The sequence below is a fragment of the Equus caballus genome, chromosome 5 (genome assembly GCF_041296265.1).
Source record: "Equus caballus isolate H_3958 breed thoroughbred chromosome 5, TB-T2T, whole genome shotgun sequence".
Classification (NCBI taxonomy): Eukaryota; Metazoa; Chordata; class Mammalia; order Perissodactyla; family Equidae; genus Equus; species Equus caballus.
Window position 1 is genome coordinate 16,833,207 of NC_091688.1, and position 14,980 is coordinate 16,848,186.

General features: G+C 44.6%; 1 protein-coding gene across 3 annotated transcripts in view; it reads left to right on the forward strand.

Moving 5' to 3' along the window:
- The window catches only part of RGSL1 (regulator of G protein signaling like 1), a 66,805-nt gene that overhangs the window by 4,674 nt on the left and 47,151 nt on the right, over positions 1–14,980 (forward strand). The window contains exons 3-7 of one of the 3 annotated variants that reach the window (XM_023640679.2): positions 1,970–2,044; positions 3,271–3,400; positions 4,904–5,008; positions 5,983–6,144; positions 7,470–8,437. In XM_023640679.2, coding sequence (XP_023496447.1) covers positions 1,970–2,044; positions 3,271–3,400; positions 4,904–5,008; positions 5,983–6,144; positions 7,470–8,437 — 1,440 coding nt within the window. Of the gene's footprint in view, positions 1–1,866; positions 2,045–3,270; positions 3,401–4,903; positions 5,009–5,982; positions 6,145–7,469; positions 8,438–14,980 lie in introns of all 3 variants that reach the window. The other 2 variants (XM_070266658.1, XM_070266659.1) reach the window with 2 other exon arrangements.

Genomic DNA, 14,980 nt, shown 5'->3' on the forward strand with positions numbered 1-14,980 from the left:
ATCCTATGGCACTTTGGGGGAAACTCTAAGTAATCCAGAAAGGTTGAAGAAAAAGTTGTGAGAGGCAGACATAGCAAGAGATAAGGCTGCACAGCCAGGCTAAGCCAGGTTGCTGAGAGCAGGCAGGCCGTGCTTGGGAGTTTGGACGTCATTCTGAAGGTGACAGAGAACCGTTGAAGGGTTTTAGGTAAAGGAGTAACATGACCAGACTTTCATTTGAGGAAATGATTTCTGCAGAAGTCCGGCCATAGGTTGCGCTGTCAGGGGACCTGGTGGAGGCAGGAGACCAGTTAGGTGATTGTTTCAATAGTCTAGGTGGGAGGTGATGAGAGTCTAAAGGCAAAAGGATGAAGAGGATGGGAGAAACGGGAGAGCGTTTTTACAAAGCAAAACGCAGGACCTTGTCACTGAACATCTGGGATATGTGGTAACAAGAAGGGAGGAGTGCCTTGGGTGCCTGGGCGGATGGTGGCTCCAGGGACGTGGTCAAAGGAAGGACGAGGAGGCCTCTGACAGAAGGTCTTTTGCGTGGTCCTCACTCATGCTATTGCCTCTGCCACTGCCTTAATGAAAGGTTTCAGAAGTAATTGTAAGGCATGTTAGTTAGTCAGTTCATCAACAGCCCACAATAATTTTCTAGAAATGGAGAGAGTGATGTGGAATCCCAGCCAAGCATTTAAGAAAGTCCTGGCCATTAAGAAAGTCCTACCAGTCCTAGGTAGCTGTGGTCTCTGTAGAGAGACAGTGGTAGTTCATGTTGAATACTGCTGTCAATTTACAAATTTCTACCATTTAATTTCCACGATCACCCTGTGAGGTTGACATCGTTCCCTTCTTACAGATGGATCTCAGAAGTTAAATGACTTGCCTGAGATCACGTGGCAAATCTGGGACAGTTCTGGGAGCTGACCCGGTCTCCCAGCTCCAGGCCTTGCGTGTTTTCCACATCAGCCTCGTGCCCTCTATGGGGCAAATGTCAGTGGTGAAACTGCTTCCACGCACTCCTCCCACATAATCTCATGACTTCACAGTCCCACTGCACATGCCATAAAGGTATTTCCACACCCCAGGCAGGGTGTGTCATGTCAAACATTGAGTGCAGAGCAGGGAGCGGTCACTAAGGACTGAGTGCCCTTTCTAGACTGGCATTTGTAAAGTGCAGGCAGCACCATCCCCTTCCTTTGATCCCTCACAGTAAAGGCCAAAGGGGAGAGAGAGAAGGAGGGAGCCACAGACTGACAAAAGTTTGGGGTTGCTAGTCTTGGGAGATGGTCAGACTGACGTGCTGTGCTAACAGCTCAGCCAGGAGTTGGGGTTTCAGCCCCTCTAGTTTGTCGCAAACACTTTGGGGACACTTTGAGACATTTGGTGCCTCTAGTGAGACTGCCAAGCTTAGAAACCTATAAACATAGAAACCCTTTCCCATCAGTCTCGAAGCTGGTTGCCTAGGTAACAGTCCCTTCTCCATGACAAAAGAGAACAGGAGCCGAGAATTATCTATCCATTTTGGACACTTTTACTGCCCCCATGAGGAATTTGTACCCCTAATGCTCACATCCTCAGTCCTCTCTACTTTCTCCAGTTCAAGAGTTTAGGCAAATCCAGAGCTGTTTCTCTTCATGAAAAGGCTTCAAGCCTTTGCTTGATCTCTAAGTCCATGGAGAAATGAACAATGCAATACACAAAGTACATACCTTTGCATATCGTGGGCTCTGGCTTCAGTACACAGGCAAGATAACTCCCAGGTTGGGGCAGGGTGGAGCCAAAATATAAACAAATCTTGCAATTTAGTCTATTTTGGATGTTTTTGTGCAAGGCAAGTTGACTGAGTGGAATAAATTTAAGAATTAATGTCCCTTAAAATAGGAAAGCAGTGGAAGCTGTCTTCCCTTGTGGCTGCAGATGGCCCGTGATGTGTTCACAAAGAGAAGCTCTGCTCCTTTGGCTGTTTCCTAGCTTTCTTTTGCAGGTCTTTGGTCAGACCCCATTTTATACTGTTGAAAATTCGCAGTGGAGTTTGTGGCCTGAAATACCTTATGACTTGGTGAGTAAGGATCTTGAATGGCAGAGCGTTTGGGGTGAGGGAAGGGGGGGCTAAATTTGAAGTGTGGATTGGAGAGGAAGAGGATGCCCAAAAGCTGATTATGGAAGAAACTACAAAGCAGGTGAGTAGAGAAACAACATCAAGCGAGGGAGACATTTCTCCTTTTTGCATTTTTTCCACTTGGGCAAGCAATTGCTGCTGAATTCTTTCCCTTATCTAGTCCATGGGTAGCAAACGGGATTCATCTCTCATATCTTCTGTGATCCTTGGGTCGTAGACACTTGGAGCACTGTGTTAAGAACTCTGAGGCCACACCTGAGCAAGAAAGAGTCTGGAATTGATTGGCAATGGCTGCCACGGGTGTGGGATAGGAAGTGTCAGCGCCTGGGCCACACAGTGATTATTTGATTACAAGCTGTAGCGCAAGAGAAGTTGCCACTTTCTGGTTCCTAATGACTACCCCACCCTTCTCCTCCAGAGGCTTGTCTTTCTCTATCTTTTTTCCTTGTTGATTGTCTTTCTCTTCTTTTCCCCCTCCCTGTCCTCCTTTTCCACTATGTAGACCTTAGACTTACCAGTGGCTTCCACATGCCCTACCAGTGGTATGAGGGATCAGAAAGATCACCGTAAGCCCTGCTAACAAGAGTTTGTTTTTCTCTGGTTCTGCAGAGCTGAGCAAGCCACTCCACTCTGATTCTTATATTTGGTTTTCCTAGGAGAACCCTGAAACAACATTTTTATTTTTTTCTTCCTTCTCTGTTGGCTCAGTCTCTCGGGGAATCCATCCCGTACTCTAAATGATGTTATGTCTGAGTCTGTGTGTGTTTTTGTACATGTTATACAGTTAATATGAGTTGGGAGCTTGTGAGAAATTATATGTGCTTACAAAGAAGTAAGTTGAATAGAGTTATGACTCAACACCACAGACCAAAATCTCTTCTGCTTACCTTCTATCAAGCAAGGCTAGATCTTTTCTCAGACAACTTCACCCAGGAATAAGGAAGATTTTTTGGTGGGAGACCAAGGCTTTTCTTTCCTACCAATCCATTTACTCCTCTGGCAGCCTTAGCCTGAGTCCCCCCTCCCCTTAGATACTGTTTTTAATCAACACATCTCTCCTCTGAGCCAGATACTGTAGGTGTGAGATTATTGCCCCTTGCTAAGCTGCATTTCTTAGCAGTTCAGTTCCATTTCTCTTTTCTGTTCCTATTTTGTTTGGACTCTAGATTGCAAAGTACAAAGGATTATTGACCTGGTTGGAAAAATATCGGTTACCTTTCTTCTGTAAAACCAACTTGTGTTTCCATTACATTCTCTGTCAGGAGCTCATCAGTTTTATTAACTCCCCAGAAGGAGGTAAGCATGGGGAGTGGGCTGTGTGGAGAAATATGGGAAGCCGGGCTACATAACGATCCTGTGCCTATCAGTCCTACAGTAAGGTACAAATACTGGTTGTCTTTGTCTCAGCCCATGTTGCGTCAGTAGGTGAAATCTTAGGCTGAAAAATTGGTACCCAGAGCAATAAGGAGGAGTCGGATAGGCTGGGCTATTTGTCTCACTGCAGCCGGAAACGAGAGAGTTAATGGTGGTCACCCAACATGGCCAAATTACCTAAAATATATCCAGAAGCAAACATATCTCATCACCTTTCATTGCTACACCTGTCTAAGCCACCATCATTTCTCACCTGGCTGCTGAAATCATCTCTTAATTAGTCTCCTTGTTTCTGCTTTTGTTTTCCTGCTTATAGCAGCCAAAGTGAGACTTTTAAAACTTAATTCAGATTATGTCATTCCTTTGCTCACCGCCGGTGCCCTCCCCACCACCATGAATGGTTCCTGTCTCAGTGTGAAACCCAACGCCCCTACAATGGCCTTCAACGTCCTAGAGATCTGGCTCCATTTCCTTTCTGCCGTCGTCTCCTCCTACCCATCCCTCCCCCCCGACACCATTCCAGACACATTGGCATCCTTGCAGTTCTTCAAACGTGCTGGACTCATTCCTACTTCAGGGCTTTGCACTGGCTGTTCACTCGGCCTGGAATGCTCTTCCTTCAGATATCCACATGGCTCCTTCTCTCACTTCCTCAAATCTCCGTGCAAATCTCACCTCCTCAATGAAGGCTACCTTGATGACCATAATGCCCACTCATCCAGCCCACCCCCAGCACTCCCAACACCCCTTATCTTGCTCAACTTTTTTCATTTTTTCCTGCAGTGCTTATAGCCTTTAACCTTCCTAGATAATGTACTTATTGTGCTCATTGCTGATTTTCTATGTCCTTCACTAGAATATAAGCTCCTTGAGGGCAGGGATTTTTCTTCTGTTTGCTGATGTATCGCAAACACCTAAACCAGTACTTGGCACTTAGTAGGCACGTAATAATTATTTGCTGAAAGGATGATTGAATAAAATTTCCATTTAGAGTTTAATTGGTAACTTGACTCTTTGTTCAACTGGCCAAAGGAAACTATTTTCCACCCCAGGGAAAGTTAAGATTCAGGAGTAAAATGTTGTAAGAAATCACCCACTATACTCATCTCCCTCCTTCAATATACGTACTGGGAAAATTGGACTGGCAAAATCACTGTCAGTTGGGGACCGTATAAGGTGAGGGGCCTTGGTTGAGGGGTGTTTTTGATCTGTGCACTGTAGGTGTGCTTGTGGGTCCCTTGCATGTCACTAGAGGTTCTGGTGCCTTGCTTCAAAAGCACCACATAATCAGGACCCAACTCATTTCACTGGCCACCATTTTTCTTCACTCATACTGAGCGCGTGGGGTCTGGTTCTGTGCAAGGCTGAGAGAGGGGCTGGGGAAGAGCTCATTCTCTCTCTCTCACCATGAACTTTTCCTGGCAGCCAAGATGATGAGATGGCAAAAGGCAGACCAATGGCTACTCCAGAAATGCATTGGCGGGGTCAGAGGGATGTGGCGCTTCTACACCTACCTCAAGGGCAGTGCCGGTGGGTTCTTACAGTTGTTTCTGGGGCGTTTGCAAGTTCTTAACAGCTTGAGAGTTATATGTGTCTACGGTGACTGTAAAAAATGTTTTATAATGTATAGGGTAAAAGTCTTTGAAAACTGGGGTCCATAGTGCAGGTTAGGGAAAAAGCAATCAGAGTTCCTTTCATTCATTCATTCATTCATTTAAAAATGTTTATGGAGCACCACTGTACGGCAGCCACTGTGCTAGTAGGTGGGGATACGAAGATGAACAAGAGCCATAAGTCCCTGCTTCTTAAGGCTGCCATGACAATGGGGAGACAGACAAGCAACAAGTAAACAAATAAATCCCTGTGGCAGAAGTGTTGGCAAGCACCGCTTCCTGTTCTATCGGGTCCAGTAGTTGATAGTGCTGAGAGGCTGGCAGCCAGCACTGGCTGACACACCAATTCAGCAATGTTAAGTTTCACCTGGGGACAAACCCTAGTTTAAGGGTGAAATCCTGCATCTCCAGGGAGCAGGTAGGGAAGAACTAGACAGACTATCCTTCGGTTTGTCACCCAGACTTCAGCTCTGGCGAAGTTATAAAACAAGGAATGTCGTCTTTGGCACCTTTTGGCTCCACGTCCTTCTGTAGGCTCTTCTAGATCCATGATCTAGGAAATGTTCTTTTTCCTCTGATCTTTATTTTTTGGATAAAACTCAAATGTCTCACGACCTATCCTCAGAGTCTTGCAGTTTTACCTAAAGCGACAGTTTTTCTAACAACAAAAAAGTCACAAAAGATCCCTATCCATTAAGTCTCTTCTCCCCGTGCCTCCCATCCACCCCCACATTAGGAGACGATGCCTTAACCAAGAGGGGTGACTAATGGTGATGTTTGAGGCAGTAAAGAAGGCTGGTGGGGGGGAGGTATGAGCTGCTACACCCAGATGCAACCACTGAAGGGGCGAGATTGGGGTGCAGCTCTGTGCCTACCCTATCTGATCTGTAGGTGAAGAGCTGGTGGATTTCTGGATCCTTGCTGAGAAGATCCTGAGCATAGATGAGATGGACCTGGAAGTGAGAGACCACTACTTGTCCCTCCTCCATGTGCTGAAGGCCACCCATCTGCAGGAGGGCTCAAGGGTGCTGACTCTCTGCAACATGAACATCAGTAAGAATCATAAAGCATGTCTGAAGTGAAATCCCTGGGAGATGTAACGAAAAAAATCAAGCCAGTGTCTGATGATCCTCAGACTGCCACCCTCTCCATCTTCTCTGTATCAGGGATGCCAGAGGGAACCCTAACCCTTTACAGGGAAGGGATGAGAGAGACCAGTTGTCTTTAGGCTGGTATTCTCCTCTTCCTTACTTGCGGATTAAGGTTGGCTGGAAGGAGTAAAGAGGAATTGGGACAGGGTAATTGAACACCTCTTGCATCTTCTGAGACTTCATTGCTTGTCATTTTTTAAATTGGAATTCTCTAGAACAAATGACAGCCTGCAGGCCAAATGCAATACAGGTCGCCTATGAGCTAAGAATGTTGTTATGTTTTTAAAGAGTTAAAGAAGAAGAAGGAGCCAGCTCAGTGGTATAGTGGTTAAGTTTGCATGCTCCACTTTGGTGGCCCAGGGTTTATAGGTTTGGATCCCAGGTCCGGACCTAGCACCACTTGTTAAGCCACGCTGTGGTGGTGTCCCACATAAAATAGAGGAAGATTGGCACAGATGTTAGCTCAGTGACAGTCTTCCTCAAGGAAAAAAGGAGGAAGATTGGCCACAGATGTTACCTCAGAGTCAATCTTCCTCACAAAAAAAAAAAAAAGAGGACTGTGTAACAGAGACTGTGTATGACTCACAAAGCCTAAAATATTTACTTTCTGACACTTTACAGAAAAAACTTGTCAATACCTCCTCTAGAACATCAGATGCATCCAAATTTATTTGTTTATTTATTTGTTTGTTTGTTTATAAGTGAGGAGGCATTCCTAACCCAAATAAAATGTGGTTCCAAAAATTTGCTGTTTGGGATTAATCACATTCCTCTCTATTCATATAGATAATTGAGAATTTACAACATTAAAGTCAGGGCTGGTAAAGATTCCTTCAAATTATTTAGTCCAAATGCCTTCCTCCAGTTAGATCTGGCCCTAAGAAATTCCATTCAGAGGTACATGTCTCCTGTACTTAAGCATGTTTTCTTGTGCCTTTTGCTTTTCTTTACAATAACATTCAACAGTCTAGAAAATAACTCAAAGAATCCCATAAAAATGTTTATTTCTATTGGGAAGAAGGAAGGTAATCAGAGAAAGGGGCCACTGTGCACTGAGCAAACTCTAAAAATGTGGGCTCCCTGTTCGACCTGTCCACACCCCAGGATTGTATGAGAAACAAATGAAATGCTTTACACAACATTTGGAAAAATTCAGATCTCTCCAACATCAGCATCAGCACCATTACCACATCATTTTTATCCTTCATCTCTCTGTATTCTTTCCAGAGTCCCTCCTGAACCTCTCCATCTGGCATCCCAACCAGTCAACCACCAGAAGGGAGATCCTGAGCCACATGCAGAAAGTGGCTCTGTTTAAACTCCAGAGCTATTGGCTCCCCAACTTTTACACCCACGCCAAGACGATCATGGCCAAGGAAGAATCATGCCAAGGTCTGATGCAGGAATATGAGACTCGCCAGTGCAGTATTTGCTATACCCACGGAGGAGGGCTCCCTCTGAACATGAGCATCAAGAAGCACCATCAGCCCCAGAAGCGGTACTCAAGCAGGAAAACCAAGAGGAAGATGTGGCAGTTGATAGACCATGGCTGTTGGTCTCTGGAAATGGATACCAAGCCCGACACTAACACTATGTTCCCCCAAGAGATGTGTCCCCAGGAGAAGGTGGTTATACAAATGCCTTCCCTGGAAGTGACCTCTTCAAAGGAGAGAATAATCAGTTCCCTGGAAAAGGATATTTTCTGTGCCAGGAAGTCCAACGCGAAGAATAAAGCCAAGAGCCAACTCCACATGGAGGGCCTCTTTGAAACGAAGTTCTCTGCCCACCTGAGGACTGTCACCCCCATCATCAGTCACTCTCCCCAGATGATAATCAAGAAGGCCATCAAGCAAAGCCTCCCCTTGGGGTATACCCACTGGGCCTTGCGAGCTGATGCCTGTGCAGGGAGTCCCTTCCGGGACCACCTGAAGAAGTTGAATTTGAAAGTGGAGACCCAACTCCTGGACCTCTGGCAGGACCTGCACCATTTCCTCAATGTCCTGATGAGTAACAGGAAGACTGGGAATGCTGTCTTTCGGCACACGCTGGGCAACCGAATCTGTGAGCTCCACCTGAATAAGCAGATTAGCCCATGCCTACCACTCAAATCCAAAATCATTGATGGCCTGAAGGAGCTCCTCCCTTCTGGAGATGTGAGCCCCTGGATTCCCATAGCCCAGAAGGAGATCTGCAAGGTAGGTCTCACCTCATAGAAATGGGTTAGTATCTGTAAGATTAGGTCAAGACTGACCAAAAATCTTATCTGGTCATCTATACTGGCTAAGTTAATGACATGATTATCCACATAACCTTTCACATACTGAAGAGTTGGTTGATCTCTTAGGAGAAACCATACAAATTCCCAAGAACCAGCCAATACTCCAAAGCAAAATGGAGCTGAGGCAGTGGTCAATATCCATCTTTTATTTCTTCTTCAATTCCCCCTTATATGGAGTCTCCCAAAACCATGAACCTTGGAGTATTCCATTGAGGGAAGTTTTAAGAACTCCGTTCAAAACACTGTGTATTGAAATGCAAGGTCTCTCCTTCCTAGACTGGACAGAAAGGAAATGGGGAATTGGGAGGGGCTTACTCTTACCCTAAAATATTAGATAGAAGCATGGGCCTATCCTGAAAACTCACAGGAAGTAAGGCCCATAGCTTGACTATTGTATCATCGAGATCTTGGCAGAAAACAAATGGCAGAGTTAAGTTGGGTAACAGATGAGATCCCAGTAAAAGGGACTACTTACAAAGGAATGGGCATAAGGGTAGGGAAACCATAGAGGATAGTGCAACACCCCAGAGCAAGTAAGGGGGAATCACTTTTATGACTCTTAGGCCTAAAGAGTTGAGGAAAGGGAGCAGTTATCAGAACCAGGAGAGAAACAGCTGTATGAAGTGAAACATTGGCAGGAGCTGTAATGGTCAGTAGAGAGGTATAACCAGTCCACAGTGATCTGGCCAAGAGGGATCGGGGAATAGATACACCAAGCTCACTCACCTCCTGTTTTCCCATCTCCTGCCTGGACTCCTGACTGGAGAAACCCAACCAGAGCTCAAGGGAGCTGGTTGATATGGTCCGTACAGCTTAAATTCCCAAGGTACAGACAGGGTAAAGAAGGGTAGAGAGTAGATCTGGAAGAGTAAGTGGATATAAACAGCAAAATTATTTAGTGCGTTATAATGTATCTACCTTATAAAGTATATTCATGCATATTACCTCCTTCAGGCTTCTTAGCACCTCCTAGAAGCAGACAGGGTGCTATTGTCACCACTGTTGTATAATTGTGGCAAATGGACTCAGAGAGGGTAAGTGGATTAACCCAAAGGCACACAGCAGGCTGGTGGAGGAACCAGGGTCAGAACCCAGGAGTTTTTGGTCCTAAGTCCAACACAATTTCCAATACACCATAATTTTCCAGGCTTGCACATCTGGGTAGTGTAGGACCAGATCAGTCTGGTAGATCCACAGGCAGAGCTCTCCTTTGCACAATTCTTGAGTAGTGGAAGCCCAGAGGCCCCCTTGCCCTTTGTGGAGGCATTTGGGGCTAGAGGCTTAGGCTAGGGCTGTGCTTCATGGATCAGCAGATATCCACAGAGCAAAGCCCCCTGCCTGGGCCTTGGTCTTCAGTTTCTCAGATTAAAAATATTGATATCCTCCATGACTCACTTCTTTGTCTCACACTCATGTCTAATCTATTGGTGAATCCTGTTGGTTCTACCTTAAAAATATATCCAGAATCCAAAAGTTCCATGCACCCCTATGTTCATCGCAGCATTGTTCACGATAGCCAAGTCATGGAACCAACCTAAGTGCCCAGCAACTGATGATTGGATAAAGAAGATGTGGTATATATATACAATGGAATACTACTCAGCCATAAAAAAGGACAAAGTCGTCCCATTCACAACAACATGGATAGACCTTGAGGGTATTGTGTTGAGTGAAATAAGCCAGACAGAGAAAGACGAACTCTGTATGACTCCACCCATAGGTGGTAGTTAACATATGGACAAAGAGAACTGATCGGTGGTTGCCAGGGGAAAGAGGGGTGGGGGGAGGGCACTAGGGGTGAAGTGGTGCACCTACAACATGACTAATAATAATTTCACAAGGATGTTAATTTTCATGACCTTAATTAAAAAAAATTTCAGGAAAAAAAAATATATATATATATCCAGAATTGGCATTTCTCCCCTCCTCTGTCACAGTCATTCTCATCCAGTCTTGCCTGGGTTACTACAATGGCCTGCTGGCTGATGCCTCTGCATCTACCCTAGGCCCTCAGTAGGCTCATTTCCACACTTGCCACAGTGATTCCACCAAAACATAAGTTGTGTAATTGAACTGAAAATAAGCAAAAGGAAGTCAGTGAGGACTTTAAAAACAGATGGCTTTCTGTCTCCAGTAAAATCCAAAGCCCTTGCTAAAACTAACAAGGCAGACATGATCTGTCCTCCACCTCCCCTCTCTGGCTCCATCTTCCTCCGCCCCTGTGCTCATCACTCTGGCCATGCCAGGTATACTGCCAGCTCATCCGTGCTGCTCCTGCTGTGTGTAACATGCAGGTCCTGCATGGCTGAGTCCCCACTCCCTCAGGTCTTTACTCAAGTCATCTCAGTGAGGCCTTCTTTGCCCATTCCTATCAAATTTCAACTCTATCCCCATTTTACTTTTCTCCTTAGCTCCTATCATTATCTAGATCCATCCATCTATCTTTCCATATATAAGTACATACCTATACTATGTGTGTGGGGGGGTATACAAAATACAGGTATAATCCTTACAGTCTACATGTATACATACGTATATACAACATACATCTATTATATACACATACAATATACTTGTATTATATTTTAAATAGATACCTAATATGTATATATGTTATATATTTTAAACTTATTTTGTTTATTTTCTTTCTCCCTATGAGGGCAGAGATGTTCATCTGTTTTGTCACTACTGTCTCCTCAGCATCTAGAACACTACCTGACAGTGTAGTGTTCAGTGTTCAATAGGGCTGATAGACATCCATACTCAAGAGACACTTGTTGAACCAATCAATCCCAGTTGGAAATGACCACTCTTTTGACCTTGCCCAGGACTATCGTTTCTAGTTTGAGACAAGTGACTCTGTAGGAACTCTGATTTTCATCCATCTGCTCAACCATCCTCCAGTTATCCAACTAACTTCTGTTGAATGCTGAAAGCATGCCGGCCAATTTCTCTATTTCCTGACTTCTCACTCACTGACGTGGAAACATGGAGTAGAGGAAACAGTTACTTTAAGTCCTGGCTCTGTCACCATTTGGCTATGTGGTTTTAGACAAACTCAAAGTCTAAATTTTTAAATTTCCCCAGGTCTCTTTGTCCTCATACAGAAAATGAGAATTGGGACAAAATCTTATTGTATAATTATATTTGTGAATTTAATAAGTTTATAGATATATTGAGGATACTATACTATAAAGGGCAAACAGGTAGAGAGAAGAGGGTGTGAACCTGGAAGACAGAGCATCGGCCTAAAAATCTGATCTTGGTTCTAACCAACGAGGGAAGGACTGAGAGAAAGTGGTAGCAGTAAAGAGACCCACAGACACTGGCAAGAGACCAACTAGAATGACAAGAAATTAAACTAAAATTCTTTAATTGAATAAAGAGAAGATCTAATAGAAAGTAGACTCAAGGTTACCAGGGGCTCAGGGAAGTAAAATGGGAGTTATTGGTACAGAGTTTCCATTCGAGGTGATGAAAAGATTTTGGAATAAACAGTAGTGATAGTTGTGTACCATTATGCGTATGATTAATGTCGCTGAACTACATACTTAAACATGGTTGAAATGGTAAATTTCCTGTTATATGTATTTTACCACATTAAAAAGTTTTTTTTTTTTTAAGAGAGAAAAACTTTTAGAGAGAAAGACACAAAGGATATTGAGTTTTAGTGAAGAGAGTAGACAGCAGGGAATTTGAATTCCAGTTTCCCCACTTTCAAATCATTTGATCTTAGGTAGAAGGTTGCTGGGTCCTTCTAACCCTTATCTCCACATTGGTACAATGGGGATCATAATAGCTCCTTCAGAAAAAGACACAGTGTGTATGATATCTGGCAAGTAATAAGTACACAAATGCCATCCTCTTCCAACCCTTTATCAGACCATGGAATCTTAGAATAGGACGAGGACTTTGAGGTTCCCTCAGCCTCTTCTCTTGTTGTACAGACGATCAGCCAAGGTCTAAGCTCTCACTACTGTGAGCGCAGAGCCTATGTCGGATTTCTGCTCAGTCTATTGCCGGGTCAGCAAACTACAGTCCAGGAGCCAAATCTGGCTTACCACCTGTATTTGCATGGCCAGAAAACTAAGAATGGTTTTACGTTTTTTTTTATTAGGATTATGATATTTAACAACCTTGTGAAATTTCAGTCGTACATTATTGTTAGTCATGTTGTAGGTACACCACTTCACACTTTGTGCCCTCCCCCTACCCCCCTTTCCCCTGGTAACCACCCATCAGTTCTCTTTGTCTATATGTTAACTTCCACCTATGAGTGGAGTCATACAGAGTTCGTCTTTCTCTGTCTGGCTTATTTCACTCAACATAATACCCTCAAGGTCCGTCCACATTGTTATGAATGGGGCGACTTTGTCCTTTTTTATGGCTGAGTAATATTCCATTGTACATATATACCATATCTTCTTTATCCAATCATCAGTTGCTGGGCACTTAGGTTGGTTCCATGTCTTGGCTATTGTGAATAATGCTGCGATGAACATAGGGGTGCATGGGACTTTTGGAACTGCTGATTTCAGGTTCTTAGGATAGATACCCAATAGTGGGATGGCTGGGTTGTAAGGTATTTCTATTTTTAACTTTTTGAGAAATCTCCATACTGTTCTCCATAGTGGCTGCACCAGTTTGCATTCCTACCAACAGTGTACGAGGGTTCGTTTTTCTCCACAGCCTCTCCAACATTTGTCACTCTTGGTTTTGGATATTTTTGCCATTCTAACAGGTGTAAGGCGATATCTTAATGTAGTTTTGATTTGCATTTCCCTGATGATTAGTGATGATGAGCATCTTTTCATGCGTCTATTGGCCATCTGTATATCTTCTTTGGAGAAATGTCTGTGGTTTTACATTTTTTTAATGGTAAGAAAAATATCAGAAGAAGAATGTATCATGACACATCGATATTATATGAAATTCAAATTTCAGTGTCCATAAATAAAGTTTTATTGCAACATAGCTATGCCCATTTGTTTATGTGTTGTCATGTGCTAAGTGCACAGTTGAATAGTTCCAACAGAGACCATAAGGCCCACACAACCTCAAATATTTATTATCTGACCCTTTACCCAATACTCTGAGGAGCGGCCAGGAGGGTTTACTGAGTGACGAACAAACTCAATTCTGAAGAAAACCCTAATACATTCTAACAAAAAACAATTATAGGAAAAAAGAGACAATATAAAAAATAAAAATAGTATGTCAAGTTAAAAAAAAAGCAATTATAGGGTTTTTAGATATTGTTTTATTATATTTATTTATTACTATTATTTTGATGCATATCTGATTATTTCTTTGAATGGAAAATGCTCTATTAAACATTATTTCTTAAGAGCCCAGTTTGGAGGGAGTGACATCAGCATCATGGTGGAGTGAGTTGTTCCTTTTGTCTCTCTCCTCTAAGTTACAACCAGTAGGACATCCATAGACCAACAGAGGACTCTGCACAGCACATCAGAACGCCTGAATGATACATACATCTATACATCTGAAGGTGGGTGGACTGGACATCCTGGAGGCAGTAGATCTAGGGGTGCAGTGGCGGCAGCTCCCAAGACTGGACGTCCCAGGGACTGCAGCTGTGCCTGTCACCAGAGGCCCCAGGAACTGAGGTAACACTCATGAATGGAGGCCCCAGGAATCCAGGCAACCCATGTTCCCAGAGGCACCAGGAATCACTACAGGCTCACAACCAGAGGCTCCTGAAACCACGACAATATGTGTGACCCAGCTACACTTCTCTCCCAGCTGCACCTCTGAAACTGGCCCTTCCAGCAGTGGGGGCTGCATCTAAGACCCTGATACCCCTGGCAGCAGCACTGGTGCCCATGACATGAGGTTCTAAGAAGCTCGCCAGCACCAGAGACCAGGGGCTGCAAGAGTCACAGCAGCAGTTGCAGCTCAGCCCCTACACCTCTCCCAGCAGTGGCAGGTGGCACCCAGGATCTGAGACTTCAGGAAAAGTAGTGGTGCCTGCAACCCAAGCCTTAGTAGCAGCACTCCCAAACCTCCCTGACAGCAGTGGGGGCTGCATACAAGACCCTAGGCACCCAGCAGAAGCAGCAATACCCATGGCCTGAGGTTCCAGGAACCATGCAGATGCTGGAGGCCAGATGCTTTGGGAACCCCAGCAGCACTCATGACTGAGGTACACCTCCCCTCATGGTGCTGGCAGCGTCACCCACAACCCCAGCCCACACAGCAGCTGGGTGACACCTGTGAACCCAGAGCTCTGACAGCAGCATTGCCAATACCCTCAGATAACCTGGGAGTGGTAGCACAGTCTCCTGTGCCTGAGCCTGAGGAGAGGCTGTGGAGAGATGGCTAACAGCAACAGTGGAGCCCACAACCCCAGCCCTCCCCAGCTGCAGAGATGCCTGCAGCTTTGGCCCCCACCCATAGCAGCAGCACCTGCAGACCCAAAACCTGGATGTGGCAGAGGCAC